The following is a 27,882-nucleotide window of genomic DNA, read 5'->3' on the forward strand; positions in this document are numbered from 1 at the left end:
GCCCTTTACCTCATCATCAGATAGCCCTTTACCTCGCCATCAGACAGCCCTTTACCTCGCCGTCAGACGGCCCTTTACCTCGCCGTCAGACAGCCCTTTACCTCGCCATCAGACAGCTCTTCACCTCGCCGTCAGACAGCCCTTTACCTCGCCATCAGACAGCTCTTCACCTCGCCGTCAGACAGCCCTTTACCTCGCCATCAGACAGCCCTTTACCTCGCCATCAGACAGCCCTTTACCTCGCCGTCAGACGGCCCTTTACCTCGCCGTCAGACAGCCCTTTACCTCGCCATCAGACAGCCCTTTACCTCGCCATCAGACAGCCCTTTACCTCGCCGTCAGACAACCCTTTACCTCGCCGTCAGACAGCCCTTTACCTCATCATCAGATAGCCCTTTACCTCGCCATCAGACAGCCCTTTACCTCGCCGTCAGACGGCCCTTTACCTCGCCGTCAGACAGCCCTTTACCTCGCCATCAGACAGCTCTTCACCTCGCCGTCAGACAGCCCTTTACCTCGCCATCAGACAGCTCTTCACCTCGCCGTCAGACAGCCCTTTACCTCGCCATCAGACAGCCCTTTACCTCGCCATCAGACAGCCCTTTACCTCGCCGTCAGACGGCCCTTTACCTCGCCGTCAGACAGCCCTTTACCTCGCCATCAGACAGCCCTTTACCTCGCCATCAGACAGCCCTTTACCTCGCCATCAGACAGCCCTTTACCTCGCCGTCAGACGGCCCTTTACCTCGCCGTCAGACAGTCCTTTACCTCGCCATCAGACAGCCCTTTACCTCGCCATCAGACAGCCCTTTACCTCGCCATCAGACAGCCCTTTACCTCGCCATCAGACAGCCCTTTACCTCGCCGTCAGACAGCCCTTTACCTCGCCGTCAGACAGCCCTTTACCTCGCCGTCAGACAGCCCTTTACCTCGCCGTCAGACAACCCTTTACCTCGCCGTCAGACAGCCCTTTACCTCGCCGTCAGACAGCCCTTTACCTCGCCGTCAGACAGCCCTTTACCTCGCCGTCAGACAGCCCTTTACCTCGCCGTCAGACAACCCTTTACCTCGCCGTCAGACAGCCCTTTACCTCGCCGTCAGACAGCCCTTTACCTCGCCGTCAGACAGCCCTTTACCTCGCCATCAGACAGCTCTTCACCTCGCCGTCAGACAGCCCTTTACCTCGCCATCAGACAGCCCTTTACCTCGCCGTCAGACAGTCCTTTACCTCGCCGTCAGACAACCCTTTACCTCGCCGTCAGACAACCCTTTACCTCGCCATCAGACAGCCCTTTACCTCGCCGTCAGACAGTCCTTTACCTCGCCGTCAGACAACCCTTTACCTCGCCGTCAGACAGCCCTTTACCTCGCCATCAGACAGCCCTTTACCTCGCCATCAGACAGCCCTTTACCTCGCCATCAGACAGCCCTTTACCTCGCCGTCAGACGGCCCTTTACCTCGCCGTCAGACAGTCCTTTACCTCGCCATCAGACAGCCCTTTACCTCGCCATCAGACAGCCCTTTACCTCGCCATCAGACAGCCCTTTACCTCGCCATCAGACAGCCCTTTACCTCGCCGTCAGACAGCCCTTTACCTCGCCGTCAGACAGCCCTTTACCTCGCCGTCAGACAGCCCTTTACCTCGCCGTCAGACAACCCTTTACCTCGCCGTCAGACAGCCCTTTACCTCGCCATCAGACAGCCCTTTACCTCGCCGTCAGACAGCCCTTTACCTCGCCGTCAGACAGCCCTTTACCTCGCCGTCAGACAACCCTTTACCTCGCCGTCAGACAGCCCTTTACCTCGCCGTCAGACAGCCCTTTACCTCGCCATCAGACAGCTCTTCACCTCGCCGTCAGACAGCCCTTTACCTCGCCGTCAGACAGTCCTTTACCTCGCCGTCAGACAACCCTTTACCTCGCCGTCAGACAACCCTTTACCTCGCCGTCAGACAGCCCTTTACCTCGCCATCAGACAGCTCTTCACCTCGCCGTCAGACAGCCCTTTACCTCGCCATCAGACAGCCCTTTACCTCGCCGTCAGACAGTCCTTTACCTCGCCGTCAGACAACCCTTTACCTCGCCGTCAGACAACCCTTTACCTCGCCATCAGACAGCTCTTCACCTCGCCGTCAGACTTATTTGATATTCTGATTTATTTTTTATATTTTTTTGACATTTTTTTTGACATTTTTTTTAAACTTTTTTTTGACATTTTTTTTGACATTTTTTTAAAACTTTTTTTCTGACATTTTTCAGACTTTTTTTTTTAACTTTTTTCCGACATTTTTTAAAACTTCTTTTTTGACATTTTTTAAAACTTTTGTTTCTGACATTTTTCAGACATTTTCTTTTCCAACATTTTTTAAAACCTTTTTCTGACATTTTTCTGACCTTTTTTTCAAGTTTTTGTTCGGACGTTTTTTTTCCTTTTTTAACATTTTTTTTTTACTTTTTTTCTGATATTTTTCTGACTTTTTTTAAAAAACTTTTTTTTGACATTTAAAAAAAAAAAAATAAAAAATTCGACATTTTTTTTAAAACTTTCTTTTCGACATTTTTTTCGACATTTTTTTTGACATTTTTTAAAACTTTTTTTTCTGCAAAAGTTGTCAATAAAGATTGGTTTGAAAGCTCCGAGGCAGGTGAAGTGTGTTTGCTAGCAGAGGTCTGTACGGGTCACAATGCTAACAAGGCAGAAACGTGCTGCCTTCATCATCTGAGCCATCCTGTCTGCTGAAACAAGTTTGCGTTGGATTATCTCACCAACAAAATTAAAATGTCACTAATGAACTGGACAAGAGGAGTGAAATGGAAATCCGTCAGTAGAACGGTTTTCAAGCATTCGTTGTGTGTTTTGTTCAGGCGCTGCAGTTCCAGCGTTCGTTGGACGACATGGAGCAGTGCGTGGGCTCCGTGGAGAGCGAGCTGACCGACGAGGACTGTGGCAGCGACCTGCCGTCCGTCAACAGGCTGCTGAAGGCTCTGCAGGGCCTGGAGGAGGAGGTGGACGGACACAGAGACAGAATCCAGGTACGCCACTACGTCCACTTCCTGTTTCACTTCCTGTTTCACTTCCTCCGCTGATGACGTTGTGAATCTGAGGGACGAGGATGATGGAGTAAAGATGTTTATTAATCTAACAGGGTCTGGTGGAAACAGCAAAGAGCTTCCAGTCTCAGGGGAACTTCCTGGCTGAGGAGATCCAGATCAGAGTGGCTCACACCATCAACAGGTCTGACAACTCCTGACATCTGGATTTATGTTTATGTGTCACCACAGCTGGAAGAAGTATTCTGTGGTTTCTTGATAAAAAAGTTTTTCTCGTAATTTTGGGAGTTTAATCAAGAAGAACATTCAAGTCTTTTTTTTTCTCAGAAAATGTTAGTTTTTTCTCGTAAATTTACGACTTTAATGTTAGAAATTCTCTGTTTTTTTCTCATAAATTTGGGAGTTTTTTCTTGTAAATTTACCACTTTAATCTCAAAGAATATTCAACGTCTTTTCTTATAAATTTGTATTTTTTTCTCGTAAATTTATGTCTTTAATATCAGAAATTCTGAGTTTTTTTCTCGGACATTTGTTTGTTTTTTCTTGTAAATATACCACTTTAATTTCAGAGAATATTCAACTTTTTTTCTGGTAAATTTACGACTTTAATGCTTGAAATTCTCAGTTAATTCTTATAAATTAGTGAAGTATTTCTTGTAAATTTACCACTTTAATCTTAGAGAATATTAAATTTTTTGTCTTGTAAATCTTTTTATTTTCTCGTAAATTTAGGACATTAATCTCAGAATTTCTTTTTCGTAAATTTTAGTGTTTTTTATGTAAATTTACCACTTTAACCTCAGATTATTACATTTTTTTCCTTTAAATTTTTACTTTCTTGTCGTAAATTTATGTCTGTAATCTCAGAAATTCTCTGTTTTTTCCGGTAAATTTGTGTGTTTTTTCTTGTAAATATACCACTTTAATCTCAGAGAATAATCAAGTTTTTTTTCCTGTAAATTACTGAGTTTTTTCTTGTGAATTTAGGATTTTTTCTCTGAATATTACCCCCCTCCCCTGGCTGCGTAATTCATGTATTTTTAACTACAACGGCCCTAAATACACCATCGTAGAAACCAGGATATAAAAAGTTAGAAGTTAAAAAAGTTAAAATGTTTAAAAGTTTCTTTTTTTTTTATAAAGTTTAATAAACAACAACAAAAGCAATGACTACCCAAACGGTCGTAAACATCCCAGTTTGCTTCCTGCTGTGTTTACTGTAGTTGTGTGCAGTGAGCAGTTTCTGCCAGCCTGTCTGATCGTCTGACTTCTCTCCTTATTATGACTCATCAAGATGTGATAAACAGGAACTATAGGTACCAGAAGTTTACGTTACGCTCAGCAGTATTAACAGCAGTAACTGTGCTCCGTCAGGTACAACGGTCTGTCGGAGCCCCTGCAGAGTCGGAGGGAGACCCTGGAGGCCTGGCAGGTTCTGTTCCAGTTCTACAGAGACCTGGAGGAGGAGGTGGCCTGGCTGAGCGACAGACTGCCCTCCGTCACCGCTAAAGACTGGGGGGGCTCGCTGAGCAGCACCCAGCAGCTGCTCCACAAGCACCAGGTGATCACACACACATCATTAATAGAATAATAATCAGCATTAAATACTGTTTATGTGTGACAAGTGACATAAAGATATATAAAGACATTTTTATCTTCAATACCTCAATAATATGAAATCTGACTCATTTAAATGGACCAATTAAAAACCCGTCTAACGAGCTCAGGTTTAACTTTGTGCTGGTTTGTGTTGTTTCAGGCTGTGATGCAGGAGATCTCAAGCCGCGCCCCATTGGTCCAGGCAGTTCAGGAGGCGGGGCATAGCCTGGTGAGGAGCTGTCACTCATTATTAAGTCCTACTGTCAGATCGTCAAGTCCTTGACGGCTCTCTCACAGACATTTTGAGCCCTTTATGAACACTTTCCTTAAGTCTGCATTCATAGCATTGTGACGTTAAACACGGGGTAACCATGGTTACTAGGGGATGTCCGGAGGCGTAAAAAAAAATTAAAGGTAAACAAAGAGGGCGGCACATGAGTGTTCATCCAGGTATATTTAAATTTACACAGGAACATAAGCATTAAGTATTGATGATGGTACATTAAAACAGAGTAATGCAGCATTAGATTATATATATTAGATTATATTACACAAGTGGTTTATTCATCAACCACTTCTTTTAATTTTGCATAATGACGTTTGACAAAAACAAGTAAATAGATTGTTTTCCTCGTAAGGCCAGAGCCTGGAGGACGTTCAGATAGACAGTAAAATACGTAAAGTACAACTGCTGACATCTGGATTTATGTTTATGTGTCGCCACAGCTGGAAGAAGTATTCTGTGGTTCCTTGACAAAAAAGTTTTTTTTCGTAAATTTGGGAGTTTAATCAAGAAGAAAATTCAAGTCTTTTTTTTTCTCATAAATTTTAGTTTTTTCTCGTAAATTTACGACTTTAATCTCAGAGAATATTAAAAATTTCTTCTCGTAATTTTACGACTTTAATTTTAGAATTTCTCAGTTTTTTCTCATAAATTTGGGAGTTTTTTCTTGTAAATTTACCACTTTAATATCAGAGAATATTCAACTTTTTTTCTTATAAATTTTTATTTTTTTCTCGTAAATTTATGTCTTTAATATCAGAAATTCAGAGTTTTTTTCTCGTACATTTGTTTGTTTTTTTCTGTTAAATTTACGACTTTAATGTTATCTCATATTTTTATGTTTTATGTTGGGTGGTGCTGATTGGCTCTCGTAACGGACCGCTGGATGCTACTGAACCACCGTCAGTCAGGAGGACTCAAACTATTCTTAATCATTCAACCTGTTTTTTTATCAGATAATGAGAAGAAGAGAACATTTTATGTGACATAATTTTCACTAAAATGACAGAAATGTTCAATATAATCTGACGACTAAACAGGACGAAGATTAAATAAAAACTAAAATCAAATGACTTTTCGGCGACTAAAACTATGAAGGATAAAAATGACTAAAATAAGACTATAACTAATCAGTATTTTCATCTTAAGACTCAGACTAAATGTAAAATAGCTGCAGAAATCAACACTGAAAGAGTGAAATAACAAGTTGGAGAGGACATTTACAGTCTATTAACGACTACATCACTTTGACCTTTCGCAGGTCAGAGGTCGTCACTTTGCGTCTCACGACATCCGGGAGCGTCTGGAGGAGTTGAAGAGTCTCCACGAGGAGCTGCTGACGGAGGCGAAGAGGAAGGGGAAACTCCTGCAGGAGGCGCTCAGCATCAACACCTTCCTCTCTGAGGTGAGGATTCAAATACAGAGTTTATACGTACTGTAACTTCCTGTAGGATGACTTCCTGTTCGTATAAACCTGTGTGTGTGTGTTGAGGTGTCGGAGCTGGAGCTGTGGTCGGAGGAGCAGCGGTCAGGTCTGGAGTCTCGGGACTGTGGGAGGAGCGAGGAGGCGACGGAGGCCCTGCTGAGGAGGCTGGACTCTGTGGACGTGGAGCTGGACAACCAGAGGAGGACGGTGGAGAGGCTTCAGGAGGGCGGAGCCTCGCTGCAGCACCTGGGACATCCCAACAGGTAAACAGACACACGGTAGGGTCACCTGTAGGAACACCTGTACGCCCAGGAGGAGGCTGTGAGCTCTGAATGAGCTTCTTCAGGTTGAAGTTTGTCCTCAACGTTTTTTCACCCTTCAAAACAAAGTTGTGTCTCTGTGCGTCCGTCTCAGCCACCTGGTCAGAGAGTCTCTCCCAGGCGTCCTGGAACGCTTCGAGACTCTCCTCCGACTCTCCGCCGCTCGCCGCGCCGCTCTGGAAGACCAGCTCCGCCTCTACGTATACGAGAGGGAAGCCAAAGAACTACAAACATGGCTGACCTCCAAGAAGACCGTGGCAGAGTCCAAGGACTGCGGCCAAGATCTGGAGGACGTAGAGGTGAGTCACACAAGTACCGAACGCTAGAGCTAGTAGGTATCTCACACAGTTTCTCATTTTAATAAGACATTTACTTTTAGACTGAAGACTTTAGCAAAACTCCAGTACGACTGTTTGTGTTCAGATAACATTTAACATTTTAGAACTTTATTTGGTTAGATGGAAAATATGGAGTCATAGTAGTGCCATAAAGAATATTTTAATAAATAAATGAATAAATGTGGAAATATAAAGAGAAATAAAAGATAAGTAAAAAAAAAAAATTTGGAAATATAAATATAAATAACAAAATATAAAAGAATAATTATAAACATTTTCATTTATTATCACATTTATTTGTCCATTTATTTCTGTATATATTTATGTATTTTGAAAATATATTTATTTATTTATTTTTTTAATATACATTTCTTTAATTTTTTCTGTATTTTTTTTATTTATTTATTTTTATATAATGCAAGTTATTTATATTTATCCCTTTTATTTATTATTCTATTACCTATTGCAAGAAGAAAACAGAAAGTTTTGGTGCTGAATGCAAACTGTGTCTTTGAAACTGTAAAGCCGCTCAGACCTCTCCTCCCTCCACCTGCAGGTCCTCCAGAAGAAGCTGGAGGTTCTGGTGTCGGAGATGTCCGGTCTGGGTCGGAGCCGGCTGACCTCAGTGCAGCAGCTGGGCAGAGGGCTGCAGCAGGACGGCCAGGCCCGGAGGAGGGACGACGCCCTCAGCGGGCTGTGGGACGACCTCAACCTCAGCATCAGGACCAGAGAACAGGTACGGCGGTAGACCTGATACCTGAGCTGCTTGTGCATGTGTCACAGTCTGGAGGGTGACAGTCTGTCCCGTGTCCTCCAGAACCTGCAGTCGGCGAGAGAGGTCCATCAGTTTCACCACGATGTGGACGAGCTGAAGGGCTGGATGGCTGAGAAGGAGGCGGTGCTGGACTCGGAGGATCAGGACCACGACCTGCACTCCGTCCAGACTCTGCTGAGGCAACACGAGGCGCTGGAGGTAGGAGCGTCTGCAGGGACTCCCGATAACCGCAGGACATGATATATAAAGTACCAGAGTATCTGTGGGAAACGTTGATGTCTTCACACTGAGCTGCATCATGGAGAGAGAAAATCTAACAGGAACTTTGTAAAGAAATAAATAAATGTAGAAATATAAAGAAGAATAAATAAAATAATAAATAAGTAAATAAATAAATGTGGAAATATAAAGAGGAATAAATAAAATAATAAATAAGTAAATATATAAATGTGGAAATATAAAGAAGAATAAATAAAATAATAAATAAGTAAATATATAAATGTGGAAATATAAAGAGGAATAAATAAAATAATAAATAAGTAAATATATAAATGTGGAAATATAAAGAGGAATAAATAAAATAATAAATAAGTAAATATATAAATGTGGAAATATAAAGAGGAATAAATAAAAGAATAGATAAGTAAATAAATAAATGTGGAATATGCAATAAATATATTACATAATGCAGTCTGACCAGAGGTGGTACTCAGATCTTTTACTTCAGTAAAGGTAGTAATACCTTTAGTATAGAAATACTCTAATACCAGTATTTGTCTTGCAGGCAAATATTTTAGAAATTTAAGTTTAAAAGTATCAGCATCAAAATATACTTAAAGTACCAAAAGATAATCATTATCCAGAATAATATATATTATGTTATTGTATTATAATTACTGAAGTAAATTCACATTTATTAGTTGATTACATTTTCTATTAATAATCTAAATCTATCAAGTAACTAAAAATAAATAAATATAGTGCAGTAAAAATGTACAATATTTGCCTTAGAAAGAAGAGTATAAAATAACAATACTCAAGTAAAGTACAAGTATCTCAAAGTAGTGCAGACGTGGGCAGCGTGGTCCTGTTAGAGGTTGTAAGACCTGTAACCTGGCTGGTGTAGAAGTAAGTAGAGAACAGTTGACCTTCAGTTGACCTTCAGTTGACCTTCAGCTGACCCGCCTTGTTGTTGTGGACCATCAGAGGGACCTGGTTCTGATCTCGGAGGAGGTGACCAGGAGCCGAGAGGAGGGCCGGGCTCTGAGCCGAAGCCAGCCTCAGGCCAGAGCCGCCGTGACTCAGAGGCTGGAGGAGCTGGAGGCCTGCTGGACCAGCATCCAGGACAAGGCCTCCCAGCGCCGAGCCAGACTGGGCCAGGCCGAAGACGTGCAGAGATACCTGTCCCACTGGACCGAGCTCATGTAGGTCCTCCTCACATCTCAATACTGTTTAAGATAAATAAATAAATGTCATTAAATGTAGCAAAAATAATACTAAAAATAAATGTAGCCATTAATTAATTAATAAAATGTCATAAATTTATATTTTTGTTTATTTATCTTTGTATTAACTCCTTGATTTCTTTACTCTTCTGTTTAATTTTCTCTTTTATTTATTAATGTATTTGTTTGTATTAATTTAAAAAATATATATTATTTTTGCACTTATTTTTTATATATTTATTTTTCTATTTATTTTTATTTATTTATTTTTAAATATATTTATGCATTCATTCATTAATTTATTATTATTTATTTATTTATTTCTGCACGATTTTCCCTTTGCATTTATTTATTCCCCCAAACTAATTTTTTTTATGTATTCTTGTCTTTATACATTTCTTTATGCATTTCTGCCTCATTATGCAAATGAGGGGTCTGTATACATAAATACATACATTTAAAAATAAATATAAAATAAATTAAAAAAATTAATGCAAAACTAAATATTTTAAAATTAATAAAAATAAATACATTAATAAATTAAAGGGGAAATTAAGCAGAAGAGTAAATAAATAAGGGAATTAATACAAAGATGACCAAATAAAGAAGCAACTTAAAACAGAAATATCAATTTATGTCACATTTTATCAATTATTTTTTTAATATTTTTGCTACATTTAATGACATATTTATTTATTTATCAAGTCATTTATTTATTTTTTATTTTGGCAGTTTCCCAGCAGGATATTTAGACATTTCACAGTTAGAAGACTGAACTTGTCGGCGCTCTCTGGTGGACAAACGATGTAACTGTGACTAGATATTACCTTTGGTACACTCTTGTTTTTATGATTATTTCTTTTAACTTAAAGACAGAAACATAAAATGATCAGTCAATGAAAGATTTCGTTAAATCCGGCCAATAGTAGAGGCCATGCCATCACCTGTAGTAAGAAGTAAGAAGTCAGGTGTTTTCATGAGAATGGACTTCATGATAAGTTCTAGTATGTATTCCCTGTGTTACCATAGTGCTTTATACTCTATTAACTACTAATATTTTTGCACAAAAGCCACTGTTTTTGTTTCTTGTCAGCACTTTTCTGCTCCTTAAAGACATCTAGTGGACTTGATGTCTGATTATTAGCTCAGAGAAAATCAGAAGGTATTTTCTAGTCTGGGACAGGATGTACAGAAAAGACAGTGTGTCTTCATGAAAGTGGACGTCTGTGTTGTGTCCCAGGGCCTGGCTGAGGGAGATGCTGTCTCTGGTTCGGGGGGAGGCGCTGAGCGTGGAGGGAACCGACCTGGAGCAGCTCCTCAAGAAACACGACGAGTACCGCGTCCAGATCGACCGACAGCTCGGCAAATCACAGGCTGCGAAGGAGGAAGGAAGGCGCCTGATAGAGGGAGGGAACTTCATGTCCCCGGAGGTAAGACGGACACATTCAGAGGAGGACGGTCTGCTGATGTCTGCTTAAACCTGACGTCCCAACCCTCCTCCTCTTCCTCCTCCTCTTCCTCCCAGGTGGAGGCGCGTGTCTGCGAGCTGGAGGAGCTGGAGGTGCGGGTGGAGAAGGTCTGGGAGGAAACCCGCCTCCTGTATGAGGAGGAGCTGGAGATGAGTCTCCTGCAGAGGGAGCTGGAGCAGGCGGAGCGCTGGCTGAGCTCCTACGAAAACACTCTGATGGCCGAGGACTACGGGGTACGTCTCTAGACCAGAACCAGGACGGGTCCAGGACTGAGTAGAAATAAATACATTAATAAGGGGTGAAATGCAAAGGGAAAATCGTGCATAAATATATAAATACATACATTTAAAAATAAGTGCAAAAATGAATCAATAAAAAAAGAATACATGCAAAAAAAAAAAAAAAAAAATGTAATAATTTATAATAAAAAAAAAAACATAAATAAATTAAATAGAAGAGTAAATAAATAAGTTTGGAGAAATAATTAAGGAGTGAAATGCAAAGGGAAAATCATGAATAAATGAACTAATAAATGCATAAATACATACATTTAAAAATAAATATAACATAAATAAAACAATATGTGCAAATTATAGATCAATAAATAAAACTAATACAAAAATAAATATATGAATAAATGGAAAAATGCATGAAAATAAAAAAATAAAAGGGAAAATTAAATAGAAGAGTAAATAAATAAGTTTGGAGGAATAATTAGGAGGGAAAATCAGAAATAAATAAATACATTTAAAAAAAATAAATGTAATAATTTATAGAAATATATACATAAATAAATAAAAGGGAAAATTAAATAGAAGAGTATATAAATAAGTTTGGAGAAATAATTTAGGAGTGAAATGCAAGAGAAAATTGTATTAATTATATTAAATATATATATTAAATTATATTTATAAATTAATAAATGCATAAATACATTTAAAATTAAATAAAACATAAGGGCAAAAATAAATACTTACATTTAAATAAATAATATAATGCCAATAATAAAAAATACATAAATAAATGCAAGGTAAAATTAAACAGAAGAGTAAATAAAAAAGGAAATTAATACAAAGATAAATAAATAAAGAAGCAAATTAAAATAAATATCAATTTATATCATATATGTTACATTTATTTATTATATTTTTGCTTCATTTAATAACATTTATTAATATTTATTTATATAGTCATTTATTTTAGATTTCTTTGAGACCAGGATTAATAGACTGTGTCTCCAAGTGACAGTTAGCAGGGACTGAGGGGGACAGTAGGTCTACATCACTCTCTCTCGCTCTCCATGACTCCGTTCAACGTGGTGGTTCTGTTCTGTCGGTTCCTCCAGGACTCGGTGTCGGATGTTCTGGAGCTCCTGAAGAGGCAGGAGGACTTGGAGGTCATGATCCAGGCCCAGAGCGAGCGCTTCATCGCACTACAGAAGAAGAAAACACAGGTTGGTTGGTAACTTGACTGGACCGAATACTATGACTGTGTTGGAAACCGCCTACTGCATACTACTGATGAATGCAGTATTTAGTATACAGTACATACTGCATACTACTGATGAACGCAGTATACAGTACATACTGCATACTACTGATGAACGCAGTATACAGTACATACTGCATACTACTGATGAACGCAGTATTTAGTATACAGTACATACTGCATACTACTGATGAATGCAGTATACAGTACATACTGCATACTACTGATGAACGCAGTATTTAATATACAGTACATACTGCATACTACTGATGAATGCAGTATACAGTACATACTGCATACTACTGATGAACGCAGTATTTAGTATACAGTACATACTGCATACTACTGATGAATGCAGTATACAGTACATACTGCATACTACTGATGAACGCAGTATTTAATATACAGTACATACTGCATACTACTGATGAACACAGTATTTAGTATACAGTATACAGTACATACTGCATACTACTGATGAACGCAGTATACAGTATACAGTACATACTGCATACTAATGATGAACGCAGTATTTAGTATACAGTACATACTGCATACTACTGATGAACCCAATATTTAGTATACAGTACATACTGCATACTACTGATGAATGCAGTATACAGTACATACTGCATACTACTGATGAACACAGTATTTAATATACAGTATATACTGCATACTACTGATGAACACAGTATTTAGTATACAGTACATACTGCATACTACTGATGAACCCAATATTTAGTATACAGTACATACTGCATACTACTGATGAATGCAGTATACAGTACATACTGCATACTACTGATGAACACAGTATTTAATATACAGTATATACTGCATACTACTGATGAACGCAGTATTTAGTATACAGTACATACTGCATACTACTGATGAACGCAGTATTTAGTATACAGTACATACTGCATACTACTGATGAACGCAGTATACAGTACATACTGCATACTACTGATGAACGCAGTATTTAGTATACAGTACATACTGCATACTACTGATGAACGCAGTATTTAGTATACAGTACATACTGCATACTACTGATGAATGCAGTATACAGTACATACTGCATACTACTGATGAATGCAGTATACAGTACATACTGCATACTACTGATGAACGCAGTATTTAGTATACAGTACATACTGCATACTACTGATGAACACAGTATTTAATATACAGTATATACTGCATACTACTGATGAACGCAGTATTTAATATACAGTACATACTGCATACTACTGATGAATGCAGTATTTAGTATACAGTATACAGTACATACTGCATACTACTGATGAACGCAGTATACAGTATACAGTACATACTGCATACTAATGATGAACGCAGTATTTAGTATACAGTACATACTGCATACTACTGATGAACCCAATATTTAGTATACAGTACATACTGCATACTACTGATGAATGCAGTATACAGTACATACTGCATACTACTGATGAACACAGTATTTAATATACAGTATATACTGCATACTACTGATGAACGCAGTATTTAATATACAGTACATACTGCATACTACTGATGAACCCAATATTTAGTATACAGTATACAGTACATACTGCATACTACTGATGAACGCAGTATACAGTATACAGTACATACTGCATACTAATGATGAACGCAGTATTTAGTATACAGTACATACTGCATACTACTGATGAACGCAGTATTTAGTATACAGTACATACTGCATACTAATGATGAACGCAGTATTTAGTATACAGTACATACTGCATACTACTGATGAACGCAGTATACAGTATACAGTACATACTGCATACTAATGATGAACGCAGTATTTAGTATACAGTACATACTGCATACTACTGATGAACGCAGTATACAGTATACAGTACATACTGCATACTACTGAAGAACGCAGTATTTAGTATACAGTACATACTGCATACTACTGATGAATGCAGTATTTAGTATACAGTATACAGTATATACTGCATACTACTGATGAACGCAGTATTTAATATACAGTACATACTGCATACTACTGATGAACGCAGTATTTAATATACAGTACATACTGCATACTACTGATGAACACAGTATTTAATATACAGTACATACTGCATACTACTGATGAACGCAGTATTTAGTATACAGTATACAGTACATACTGCATACTACTGATGAACGCAGTATACAGTATACAGTACATACTGCATACTAATGATGAACGCAGTATTTAGTATACAGTACATACTGCATACTACTGATGAATGCAGTATTTAGTATACAGTATATACTGCATACTACTGATGAATGCAGTATTTAGTATACAGTATATACTGCATACTACTGATGAACGCAGTATTTAATATACAGTACATACTGCATACTACTGATGAACACAGTATTTAGTATACAGTATACAGTACATACTGCATACTACTGAAGAACGCAGTATTTAATATACAGTACATACTGCATACTACTGATGAATGCAGTATTTAGTATACAGTACATACTGCATACTACTGATGAACGCAGTATTTAATATACAGTACATACTGCATACTACTGATGAACACAGTATTTAATATACAGTACATACTGCATACTACTGATGAACGCAGTATTTAATATACAGTACATACTGCATACTACTGATGAATGCAGTATTTAGTATACAGTATATACTGCATACTACTGATGAACGCAGTATTTAGTATACAGTATATACTGCATACTACTGATGAACACAGTATTTAGTATACAGTATATACTGCATACTACTGATGAACACAGTATTTAGTATACAGTATATACTGCATACTACTGATGAACGCAGTATTTAATATACAGTACATACTGCATACTACTGATGAACGCAGTACAAGTAATATTTTCTCTCTTTGCTCTGGTGTTTTGTTCTCAGAGGGAGGAGAGACGTGATGGAGATGAGAACCTTCAAGACAGAAAACCTCCAGCCAGAGTTACGTCTCTGAGGAGAAAACCGTCGGATCCAAACACCCCGCGGAGGCCCTCCTCCTCCTCCTCCTCCTCCTCCTCCTCCTACTCCTCCAGAGACATCGTGCGTCGAGTCAGCAGCGGCAGGAGGACGGACAGAACCGTCAGATCGTCCGCGCTGGACAAGAGAACCAGTCCTTCTGTTAGTCCCCCGCCAAGCCCGTCCCTCCAGCCCGACTCCAGGAGACGCTTCAGGGCCAGCAGGAAGAGATGGGAGGCGGAAGAAGACGCCAGCAGTCCTCCCGCTAGTCCCAGCTCCGGCCCGACTGTACCGCCCTGGAGAAGTCCAACCAGCCTCTCAGACTCGACGCCTGACTCCTCCTCTCCAAAACACCCTCCGTCTCCGGCGCCGTCCTCCCCTCAAACCTCAGTCTCTTCTTCTTCGTCTCCTGAGAAAGACCGTCGTTTCAGATCCAAACCTCCTCTGGCTCCAAAGCCCAGAATCCCCTCTACAGAGCAGACGCTGGGACGCCGCTCTGATCCCCCGAACCAACCGGAGAAGCCCGCCACACCACCTGACTCACCTCCACTGATCAGAGAGCTTGTTGCTCCCACTGAGCCGCCGTCACCACCGTCACCGCCGTCACCGCCGTCACCGCCGTCACCGCCGTCACCGCCGTCACCGCCGTCACCGCCGTCACCGCCGTCACCGCCGTCACCGCCTCCAGCGGTCCCAGAAAGATGTTCTCCCCCTGAATCACCTTCAGCGAGGAGAGAGCTCCACAACGAGCCCGATCCTGCTGATCCTCCACCTACTGCTGAACAGGTCACACCACCCGACTCCCCGACGGCTGCACCAATCACAGAGGAGGACGCTGACGGTGCTCCGTCTCCTCCACAGCGACGGGGGAAGTTAGACGGTCTACCGGAGGAAGAAGCCGGTCTACCAGAGGAAGAGGCCGGCCTCCCCGGATCCACAGCGGAGGTCAAAACTGCAGAGCAGCCAGTGAGGATGGAGGGGACGCTGGAGATCAAACTGAAACAAGGAGGAAACAAGGTGAGAGACTGCTGACATCACACAGGTGTATTAAAGGGAGAGTTAAGGTGTTCCTCAGTGGGGTTATATGAGGTACTTCTCCATAGTCAGTGTGTTACTACAGTAGATGGAGTTAGTAGAAACAGACAGGAGTATTTATAATATTTTCACTGCTTTCCCCTCCGACGGGGAACTGAAGCCGTTATATCGCTCTCTTCAAAGCCACCAGACTCCATTCACAAAAACACGTATTTAACCTGTCAGAACAGGAGAGTAGCTGGTCTACCGCTGCATCCATCAGTTAGTTAGTTTGTGTTATTCTGTGACTTTAGTGTTTTAAAGGGTTAAGACTTTTACACACCGGAGGCGTTTTTTTGTGCGATTAATTCACACATCAAAATATATATTCAAACTATTGTTTTTGTCATGCTTTCATCGACGAGTTTAGACTTTAAACTTTTTTTGGGACATTTTTTAAACCTTTTTTTTTGACATTTTTCAGAATTTTTTTTCTGACATTCTTTTTTAAAACTTCTTTTCTGACATTTTTTAAAACTTTTTTTTCCACAAACATTTTCTGACCTTTTTTTCAAGTTTTTGTTCGGACATTTTTAGGGTTTTTTTTCGACATTTTTCAGAATAAAAAAAAAAAAAAAGATTTTGGACATTTTTAAAAACGTTTTTTCTGATATTTTTCCGACTTTTTTTAAAAACCTTTTTTTCTGACTATAAAACTTGTGTTTCTGACATTTTTATTTATTTTTTAAAAACTTTTTTCAAGACTTTTCGTTCAGACATTTTTCTGACTTTTTTCTGACATTTTTCAGCCATTTTTTTTTTTAAACTTTTTTTTCTGACATTTTTCGGACCTTTTTTCAAGTTTTTGTTCGGACATTTTTTGGATTTTTTAAAAACTTTTTTTACTGAAATGTTTCGGACGTTTATTTTTTCAACTTTAAAACTTGTTTTTCTCACATTCTTCAGAATTATTTTTTTTTAACTTTTTTAAAGACTTTTCGTTCGGACATTTTTCGGACTATTTTTCTGCCATTTTTCGGACTTTGTTTTGGTACTATTTTTCTGACATTTTTTTCCGACATTTTTCGGACTATTTTTCGTAATTTTTTTCTAAATTAATGAATCAACTTCCCAGTAGGAACACTTAAATATTACCTCATTTCATCATGTCCTAAATGTCCTAACTAACTTCCATTTATGTCCGTCGCTCACTTTCTGCTCCTCTGGGAAGCAGCCGGGCTAAAAGTTTAATAAATAAGTAGTTATAATAGTATGCATATTTATAATATTTGTATTGGTCAACACAGGACATTTCAGTAGAGACATTAAATATGACAATAGAATAGAAATAATGTAGTTCTACTTTTGTACGTCTCTTTGTATACGGACATTTTACTGGCGTCCGGTAGTCGCTTTCAGTCCAAAATGGCGGAAGCGTAGCTTTGCTAAATATACGTTCTTTGTTAAAACCTTTTCCTCCGACATGGCGGCGTGTCCGTGGTGCCGATTGACTGACAGGTGTGTGTTGTCTCTCTGTGATTGGCTGCTGCTGCTGCAGGGTCTGGAGCACTGGGAGGAGGTGTTTGCTGTTCTGGAAGGAGAGACGCTCAGCCTGTTTACAGACAGAGCGGCTGCTGCAGAGGTACGAAGAAGATGGAACATCACAGTGTTGTAAAAAGAGATCTTTTATTTTATAAATGGCCAAACATTCGACATAAATCCCACTTTAATAACGTGATTAATGAACCAGTGGTGATGTGTTCCCACAGAGGACCTCCAGGTGGCCTCCTATCAACATGGACGGAGTCGTCTGCAGAGAGAACGTTTACTACCGGAGGAAGGAGAACACCTTCAAACTGATGTGAGTCATGTTCTCTTCATTTCACCTTTTCAATCGGATTATTAAGTTAAAGTTTCCCCGAGGTGGTCTTAAAGCTGGAAATTATATATATTTTTGGGGGAAAATATATGATGCATCAAATATAGCTGCATCTTCCCGTCATAAAATCAAAATGTGCTGCATCATTTTAAGGCTGGCCGACATTGATATTTTTCTGACTTTTTTTAAAAAACTTTTTTTGGACATTTTTTTGGACATTTAAAAAAAAAAAAATTCTGAAATTTTTCTGACGTTTTTTTTTTTCTGACTTTAAAACTTGTTTTTCTCACATTTTTCAGATTTTTTTTTTTTACTTTTTTTAAAGACTTTTTGTTTGGACTTTTTTCGGACTTTTTCTGACATTTTTCGGACCTTTTTTTTAGGTTTTTGTTCGGACGTTTTTCAGATTTTTTTTCCGACATTTTTCGGAATTTTTTTAAAACACTTTTTTTGGACATTTTTTAAAACTTTTTTTTCTGAAATTTTTGGGACGTTTTCTTTTTCTGACTTTAAAAACTTGTTTTTCTCACATTTTTCAGAATTTTTTTTTTTTTACTTTTTTAAAGACTTTTTGTTTGGACTTTTTTCTGATTTTTAAAAAAAAAGCTTTTTTTGGACATTTAAAAAAAAAAAAAAAAAAAGAATTCCGAAAAAATTTTTAAAACCTTTTTTTCTGACATTTTTAGGACTTTTTTTTTCTTTTTTTGGACATTTTTAAAAAAAAATTTCCCGACTGATTCAACAGCAACACCACACACTAACAGATTCATTCATGAACACTAAAAACAACAGAAACCTCTCTAAATCTCGGGCGATCAAACGTGACCTTAGTGTAAACAAACATGGCCGACGACGGGCAGGAGGCCATCATGTTCTGGCTGATCGGTGTTTGTACCTTTAAAAGAACGTCGGGATCTCTTCTAGAAGTTAGAATAAAGTTCTGTAAGTGTGACCGAAGTTAAGTGATTTATTTCTGTAAATAATTTCTACTGTTGAAAAAACATTCTTGCAAGTATTTTGTTGTTGTTGATTGTTTTATGTGTGTGTGTGTGTGTGTGTGTGTGTGTGGGTGTGTGTGTGTGTGTGTGTGTGTGTGTGTCTCAGACTGGAGGACAGCAGTCAGTACCTGTTTGCCGCGTCCAGCAGAGAACTTCAGCTGCTTTGGCTGAAAAAGCTCCAAAAGTGTTCTGAATCTTCCAGCAGCGACTCTGACGACTCTGGGTAAACACACACACACGAACACACGAACACACACACACACACACACACACACACACGAACACACACACACACACACACACACACACACACACACACACACACACGAACACACACACACACACACACACACACACACACACACACACACACACACACACACGAACACACGAACACACACACACACACACACACACACACACACACACACACGAACACACACACACACGATCACACACACGTTGTACTTTATACTGTATTTACACTCCGTCTCCCTTTAAGGTACATTTTGGGACTAGATCTGTTGGTATTTGTGACATCACTCATGTAACCTTAATGTTGTTTTTGGACTGAGCCATGCTGGCTGTTTCCACTCTTCATGCTAAGCTAAGCTAACCACTCCAAATGTTGAACTATTCCTTTAATATTCTATATCAGCACTTTTCTTATTGCCTTCAACACACACACACACACACACACATACTCGTTTTCCTCCCTGCTGTGGGCTCCAGCCTCTCCAGCGGTTCGACACCCGTTGATTTAAACAAACGAGGCAACTTTGAAGCATCAAAATATGATTTTTTCTGACTTTTTTTCCGACATTTTTCTGACTTTTTAAAAAAAACTTTAAACTTTTTTTCGACAAAAGGTTAATTTTGAACTGATAAAAAAATTCGAGATTAATCGCAATTAAATATTTGAATCCATTGACAGCCCTGGTCATAACACTTTATCAGGACTTTATCAGAATAAAAGCACATGAATGAGGAATTTGATATTTAAGAGTGTATTAAACAACAAAATCCTCATTCATGTATCTCACTGTCATGATGTCTTAGCACAAAAAAACAAACAGCTGTACACAAACTACTTTAAATACGGTATAAAAATCAACAAAATAATTAATATTAATAACTATCTGATGAAGGAATCTCACCGAGCTTTCACTACTAACGTCAGTACTCGACAGTTCTGGAGACGTGACGAGCTACGAGAGGATTTAAAAAGCACCGAGGTTTGATTCATCAATATTTTGTCATTTCTATCCTTTTACTCTGCTTTGATTTTGATTTAAAGAACTTCTCGTGATGATTTTCTGAAATGAACACGGATCCAAAGAGCATTGCGAGTCTAATTTTTGGGGTTTTTGGAGTCAAACCGGACGTCAGTCAGTCAGTCAGTCAGTCAGTCAGTCTGTCAGTCAGTCAGTCAGTCAGTCTGTCTGTCAGTCTGTCTGTCAGCCGCTGACGTGTTTGATGGAGCTCCAGACTGAAGCGGTTTCCTTCAAACTGCGTCAGGTAATTTGACTTTCACTTCTCGCCTGTTCACACTGTGCACTGTGGGGACGCCGGGCACATCGGAGCTGGGTGAGAGGCCAAAGAAATGAAACGTCCCTGCCAGCAGGGTTTTTTCCTTTTTAATGAGATACTTTGACAAGGTGAATTACATTCAGCGGGCACACAATGGTGCAGAAACACACGGTGGTACGGGACACGGCCCACGGCTCCATTATTCAGCTGTCAGGCATCACGTCTGGTTTAGTTTTGCAGCGTGGAGACGGAGTATACGGTCCTGCAGAGGCAACATGTTCATAAAACCATTCCTGCAGGAGAGAGATGTTTATTCAACAGGAAGAGAAACGTAGAAAAGGAGACGTTTTGGGTTTTTTAGCAGCAGTTACGGTACGTGTCCACAGGGGCGTTTTTTATCGCGAGGGGACGCTACGCTTCCCAGCATTGGACGCTTGGTGTGCTGTCCCTAGAAACAAGGCACTCGGCTCCTGATTGGACGAACGCTTTCCCGCCGTTGGCTGCTGCTCCCAGCTTTCAAACCGGAACCAGTCTGGAGGCTCGTTTGGAAACTTTCTTCTCTTATTTCACGTAAATAGTTCACTGAGATGTGTTTCTGAAAACATTTGAGGCGAGACATAATCCATGTTGATGAATCTGTCTTTATTTTAGATCAACAACGTTTATTTAAAAGATCCTCGGGAGTTTGGAGAGGCGGCGAGTCGCGTCGGACGCCTGTGATTTACATAAAGTAGACGAGCCCTCAACTTTATGCAAATGAGGAGCGGGCGTCGTGACGCCCAGTCTCTCGAATCGCGATGCCACGCTACCAGAATGCATTGCTGCACGGCTGCTTACATAGACAATGAATGGGGAGCGTGGAAAGCACGGAGGCTGTGGACACGGACCATAAGGGTTACCTACGCAGGTCAAACAGAATAATGACGCAAGATGGACGTTTCAAATGCAGCCACTGAGGAGATATCAATGTTTAAAGTCACTGTATTGCCAAATGGTATATTTGTGGGTCTTTGTGCTAAGCTAGGCTAAAACCAGCCTGGTTGCTTGTTAACTAGTGAGCTAGTCAGTTAGCCGATGCTAACGCTCAGCTCGTTGTCGTTCAGGAGAGCGTCATCGGTCAACCTGAGTTTGGAGAAGCTGGCCGAGGCTCCGGATGATTCGGCGTCGACCAAACCGCCGGACGGGAGAGCCGAGAGCCTGGAGAGACAATCGTCCACGGAGGGGCAACCTCCTCCCAAACCCCCCCACACGTACTACAACAGACACCGCTACCCCGAGGACGAGGAGGTCAGGACCTCAGGTGAGGCCGCACACCGTTGGCATGTTGTTTAACGCTAACGACCACCGAGGAGCGTGTGAGTTAATCTGTATTTTACTGCGCCGCAGCTACAGACAGCCGTCAGAACCAACCGCCGTCGCTGCCTCCTCAGGACCCCCCCACCGCGACCCCGCCGCTAACAGACGACAGCACCAGCAAGACGAGGAGGAGCGTCTTCAGGAAGTTTTTCACCAAGAAGTAAAGCTTCATCAGCACTCCGTTAAAAGAGGAGTCATGAGGTTTACAGTTTACAGACGTGACATCAGAGGAGGCGTCAGATAAGCCTTAACAGATGCCAAGTACAAATAATATCACCTATAAAGTGCTTTTATTGAAGTGCCTCACAGGATAACGTCTTCATTTATAATGAGAAACTTAATTTGGGGCAAAAATTAAAACTAATAAACAAGAAATTCAAACCCAATAAAGGAGAATAGAACAGGTAATCTGTAGTCGTTTTCTAACGGTGATCAATAACTAGACAGCTTTGTGTGACAAGTTCATTTAGACGTCTATCTGACATCTATTAGTTTGGTCTTTGTGAAAGCAGCTCCAGGTTTCTGTCTCCAGACGGATGTTACGTCTGACGGTTAATCTCCTCCGACGACGATGATGAACCTAAAACAGTCTGAAGAGACACAGAATCAAAGTAATCTGAGACGTTTTCTGAGCCGGAGAATCGATGGAACGTTTTCTAAAAGACGAACTTCGCTTCAACGATTCAGAACTCTGTTTATTTATTAATGAGCAACGAATCCAAAACATCTTCAGACTCATCGTCTGCTCCATTCAATCAGATCAATAAGTCGATCATTAAAGATAACGAGTCGCATTCAGACGTCAGAGAGTTCAAACACTTCAACTCCGTTCAGGGAATTAAAGCCGATTGAAGTGATTGAGAGTCTCATTCAGTCATCGTTGATTAGATTCAGGCCTTTAGATTAAAACTCTTCATGTTCCTGTATTGAGTAATGATCATTGTATTGATCTATTGAGTAATGATCATTGTATTGATTACTGTAAGGTTACTGTACAAACATCATCTGATTGAACTGCACTGAATGTTTTAATTAAATATTTCCACATTTCATCGTCGACTTCCTGATGATGTGTTTCTCTTCCTCTCAGAGATCTCAGCTCCTTGTTCAGCAACACCATCAATTTATTGATTTATTGATCCACAACTGATCAGTTTCCATGTTCCTGTCAGTGACGCTGCCTCCAGGTATTAGACACGGCCGACTCTGACGACCTTCTACCGCTCTCACTGCTTTATAACAGATATATATCGTACTAGTACCTTTACTGTAACAGAGTATTTTTACAGTATACTTTTATACCGTGGTAGTAGTACTTTCACTGTGTGGTATTGGTACTTTTACTGTAACAGAGTATTTTTACAGTGTGGTAGTAGTACTTTTATATTGTGGTATCAGTACTTTTACTCAGAGTAATTTTACTCTGTAGAATGGTATTAATACTTTTACTGTAACAGTGTATTTACATTATGGTATTAGTACTTTTACTGTAAATTTTACAGAGTGTTATTAGTACTTTTACAGTGTGATAGTATTACTTTTATACTGTGGTATTAGTACTTTTACTGTAACCGTGTACATTTCCAGTGTGGTGTTAGTACTTTAACAGTGTAGTAGTAGTAGTAGTAGTACTTTAAAAGAGTGGTAGTAGTAGTAATAGTATTATTAGTAGTAGAAGTAGTAGTAGTAATAGTAATAATATTAGTATTTATAAAGACGCCTGATAAAGAGTCAGAGGTTCAGTTCCTCTGTTCGGCCTCACGGTGTCGCTGTCGGAACAGTAATGCGCCTCCTCTCCTCCTCCGGAGCTCCTCGGGTCTCCTCAGAACTCCTCGGGTCTCTTCGGGTCTCCTCGGGTCTCCTCGGGTATCCTCGGGGTCTCGGGTCTCTCAGTTTGAGTCTTCGGCTCCAGCCGGCAGATTGTCTGATTCACTAGTTTATTTGGAGCTGTTCACATCGAGCGAACCATAACCCGCAAGCCCACCAATCATACTGATCCTCCTCTTCTTCCTCCTCATCTTCTTCTTCCTTCTCCTCCTCTTCCTCCACCACTTCCTCCTCTTCCTCCTCCTCTTCCTCTTCTTCCTCCTCGTCCTCTTCCTCCTCCTCTTCCTCCTCCTCCTCTTCCTCCTCTTCCTCTTCCTCCTCTTTCTCCTTCTCCTCCTCTTCTTCCTCCTCATCTTCTTCTTCCTTCTCCTCCTCTTCCTCCACCACTTCCTCCTCTTCCTCCTCCTCTTCCTCTTCTTCCTCCTCCTCTTCCTCCTCCTCCTCTTCCTCCTCGTCTTCCTTCTTCCTCCTCCTCTTCCTCCTCCTCCTCTTCCTCCTCGTCTTCCTCCTCTTCCTCCTCCTCCTCTTCCTCTTCCTCTTCTTCCTCCTCGTCCTCTTCCTCCTCCTCTTCCTCCTCCTCCTCTTCCTCCTCGTCCTCTTCCTCGTCCTCTTCCTCCTCTTCCTCCTCTTCCTCCTCCTCCTCTTCCTCTGCTGCAGGAACTACTACTACTATTACTTCTTCTTCCTCTTCTTCTTCCTCCTCCTCTTCCTTTCCCTATTTCTTCTTCTGTCTCTGGCTTTTATAGTTCATCAGTTCATCATCTGAGGCCGTGAATTCATGACGTCACCGCTGCAGCTGTGCTCTGATCAGATTTATAAATTCTTAAATAAAGATTCAAAATCAGTTTCTTCAACGTTTGATGCAAAACACGTCACTTTAACACCGTTAAAAACACATTTAAATAAAGAATATCATTAACAAGAGAAACTAATCAGTTAAATAAATATATAATAATTCAAACAAAAAATGTGGAAAAGTTCAGAATATCATAATAATAATATGATGTATATTATTATTATTATTATAATTATAACGTGTTTTATTTTAATTGAAACATGATCTCAAATAAATAAAAAAGGACTGTAAAGTGGATGATTAGATTCAAGAAATGAAAAAAAATACAATTTATACCCAAAATAGTGAAATAATAACGGAGGGCCCGTCAACGAGCGTCTGGTGGCCGGGCTTGCCACGGAGCCCGGCCGGGGATACCCCGAAAAAGGAACGTGGCACCCCCCTCCTCTCCATCCTGTGGGCTCACCACCTGCGGGAAGAACCGCTTGGGTCGGGTGCGCTGCCACACGGGTGGCAGTGAAGGCCAGGGACCTCGACGGATTGGACCCGGGCGGCAGAGGCTGGCTCTGGGGACGTGGAACGTCACCTCTCTGTGGGGGAAGGAGCCGGAGCTTGTGCGGGAGGTGGAGCGCTACCAGTTGGATCTGGTAGGGCTTACCTCTACGCACAGCCTCGGTTCTGGAACCGTACTCTTGGATAGGGGTTGGACTCTATTCTTCTCTGGAGTTGCCCATGGTGTGAGGCGCCGGGCAGGTGTGGGGATACTCACAAATCCCCGGCTGAGTGCCGCTACGTTGGAGTTTACCCCGGTGGACGAGAGGGTCGCCTCCCTACGCCTTCGGGTTATGGGGGGGAAAACTCTGACTGTTGTTTGTGCGTATGCACCAAACAGCAGTTCGGAGTATTCGGCCTTCTTGGAGACCCTGAATGGAGTCCTGTATGGGGCTCCAGTAGGGGACTCCATAGTTCTCCTGGGAGACTTCAACGCGCACGTGGGCAACGATGGAGACACCTGGAGTGGCGTGATTGGGAGGAACAGCCTCCCTGATCTAAACCCGAGTGGTCGTTTGTTGTTGGACTTCTGTGCTAGTCATGGATTGTCCATAACGAACACCATGTTCGAACATAAGGATGCTCATAAGTGTACGTGGTACCAGAGCACCCTAGGCCGAAGGTCGATGATCGATTTTGTAATCGTATCATCTGATCTGAGGCCGCATGTTTTGGACACTCGGGTGAAGAGAGGGGCGGAGCTGTCAACTGATCACCATCTGGTGGTGAGTTGGGTCAGAGGGTGGGGGAAGACTCTGGACAGACCTGGTAAGCCCAAACGCGTAGTGAGGGTGAACTGGGAACGTCTGGAGGAGGCCCCTGTCCGAGAGATCTTCAACTCACACCTCCGGCGGAGCTTTTCTGGCATCCCTGTGGAGGTTGGGGGCATTGAACCCGAGTGGACGATGTTCAAAGCTTCCATTGCTGAAGCTGCGGCGGTGAGCTGTGGTTTTAAGGTCTTAGGTGCCTCAAGGGGCGGCAACCCTCGAACACCGTGGTGGACACCGGTGGTCAGGGAAGCCGTCCGACTGAAGAAGGAGGCCTTCCGGGATATGTTATCTCGGAGGTCTCCGGAGGCAGTTGCAGGGTACCGACGGGCCCGAAGAGCAGCAGCCAATGCCGTGACGGAGGCAAAGCAGCGGGTGTGGGAGGAGTTCGGAGCAGCCATGGAGAAGGACTTTCGGTCGGCACCAAAGTGCTTCTGGAAAACCATCCGGCACCTTAGGAGGGGGAAACGGGGAACCATCCAAGCTGTGTACAGTAAGGATGGGACACTGTTGACCTCAACTGAGGAGGTAATCGGGCGGTGGAAGGAGCACTTTGAGGAACTTCTGAATCCGACCAATACGCCCTCTATGGTAGAGGCAGAGCTGGAAGCTGATGGGGGACCATCATCAATTACCCTGGTGGAAGTCACTGAGGTAGTCAAACAACTCCACAGTGGCAAAGCCCCGGGGGTTGATGAGATCCGCCCAGAAATGCTGAAGGCTCTGGGTGGGGAGGGGCTGTCTTGGATGACACGTCTCTTCAACACCGCGTGGAAGTCGGTGACAGTGCCTAAGGATTGGCAGACCGGGGTGGTGGTTCCCCTTTTCAAAAAGGGGGACCAGAGAGTGTGTGCCAATTACAGGGGTATCACACTGCTCAGCCTCCCTGGTAAAGTCTACTCCAAGGTGCTGGAAAGGAGGGTTCGGCCGATAGTCGAACCTCAGATCGAAGAGGAACAATGCGGATTCCGTCCTGGCCGTGGAACAACGGACCAGCTTTTCACTCTCGCAAGGATCCTGGAGGGGGCCTGGGAGTATGCCCATCCAGTCTACATGTGTTTTGTGGACTTGGAGAAGGCATATGACCGGGTCCCCCGGGAGATACTGTGGGGGGTGCTGCGGGAGTATGGGGTGAGGGGGGCACTTCTCAGGGCCATCCAATCCCTGTACGCCCAAAGCGAGAGCTGTGTTCGGATCCTCGGCAATAAGTCGGACTCGTTTCCGGTGGGGGTTGGCCTCCGCCAGGGCTGCGCTTTGTCACCAATCCTGTTCGTGATATTCATGGACAGGATATCGAGGCGTAGTCGGGTGGAGGAGGGTTTGCAGATCGGTGTGCTGAGGATCTCATCGCTGCTTTTTGCAGATGATGTGGTCCTGTTGGCATCATCGGTCTGCGACCTCCAGCACTCACTGGATCGGTTCGCAGCCGAGTGTGACGCAGTCGGGATGAGAATCAGCACCTCTAAATCTGAGGCCATGGTTCTCAGCAGGAAACCGGTGGTTTGCCTACTCCGGGTAGGGAATGAGTCCTTACCCCAAGTGAAGGAGTTTAAGTATCTCGGGGTCTTGTTCGCGAGTGAGGGGACGATGGAACGTGAGATTGGTCGGAGAATCGGAGCAGCAGGGGCGGTATTGCATTCGCTTTACCGCACCGTTGTGACGAAAAGAGAGCTGAGCCGGAAGGCAAAGCTCTCGATCTACCGTTCAATCTTCGTTCCTACTCTCACCTATGGTCATGAGGGTTGGGTCATGACCGAAAGAACGAGGTCGCGGGTGCAAGCGGCCGAAATGGGTTTCCTCAGGAGGGTGGCTGGCGTCTCCCTTAGAGATAGGGTAAGAAGCTCAGTCATCCGTGAGGGACTCGGAGTAGAGTCCTTGCTCCTTTGCGTCGAAAGGAGCCAGTTGAGGTGGTTCGGGCATCTAGCACGGATGCCTCCTGGGCGCCTCCCTTGGGAGGTGTTCCAG

General features: G+C 41.9%; 1 protein-coding gene across 8 annotated transcripts in view; it reads left to right on the top strand.

Moving 5' to 3' along the window:
- Window positions 1-27,882, top strand: part of sptbn5 (spectrin, beta, non-erythrocytic 5) — a 75,808-nt gene that overhangs the window by 47,008 nt on the left and 918 nt on the right. For 4 of the 8 annotated variants that reach the window (XM_074661215.1, XM_074661217.1, XM_074661219.1 and 1 more), the window contains 19 exons: window positions 2,866-3,033; window positions 3,147-3,235; window positions 4,426-4,612; window positions 4,811-4,879; window positions 6,195-6,338; window positions 6,426-6,622; window positions 6,774-6,978; window positions 7,574-7,753; window positions 7,835-7,990; window positions 8,999-9,216; window positions 10,478-10,667; window positions 10,763-10,939; window positions 12,052-12,159; window positions 15,127-16,215; window positions 17,771-17,854; window positions 17,982-18,073; window positions 19,196-19,312; window positions 21,723-21,919; window positions 22,006-23,025. In XM_074661215.1, coding sequence (XP_074517316.1) covers window positions 2,866-3,033; window positions 3,147-3,235; window positions 4,426-4,612; window positions 4,811-4,879; window positions 6,195-6,338; window positions 6,426-6,622; window positions 6,774-6,978; window positions 7,574-7,753; window positions 7,835-7,990; window positions 8,999-9,216; window positions 10,478-10,667; window positions 10,763-10,939; window positions 12,052-12,159; window positions 15,127-16,215; window positions 17,771-17,854; window positions 17,982-18,073; window positions 19,196-19,312; window positions 21,723-21,919; window positions 22,006-22,139 — 3,801 coding nt within the window. In that variant the 3' untranslated portion in view covers window positions 22,140-23,025. Of the gene's footprint in view, window positions 1-2,865; window positions 3,034-3,146; window positions 3,236-4,425; window positions 4,613-4,810; window positions 4,880-6,194; window positions 6,339-6,425; window positions 6,623-6,773; window positions 6,979-7,573; window positions 7,754-7,834; window positions 7,991-8,998; window positions 9,217-10,477; window positions 10,668-10,762; window positions 10,940-12,051; window positions 12,160-15,126; window positions 16,216-17,770; window positions 17,884-17,981; window positions 18,074-19,195; window positions 19,313-20,386; window positions 20,410-21,722; window positions 21,920-22,005; window positions 23,026-27,882 lie in introns of those variants that run through there. The other 4 variants (XR_012597345.1, XR_012597346.1, XR_012597347.1 and 1 more) reach the window with 4 other exon arrangements.

This window comes from Sebastes fasciatus, chromosome 15 (genome assembly GCF_043250625.1).
Source record: "Sebastes fasciatus isolate fSebFas1 chromosome 15, fSebFas1.pri, whole genome shotgun sequence".
Taxonomy (NCBI): Eukaryota; Metazoa; Chordata; class Actinopteri; order Perciformes; family Sebastidae; genus Sebastes; species Sebastes fasciatus.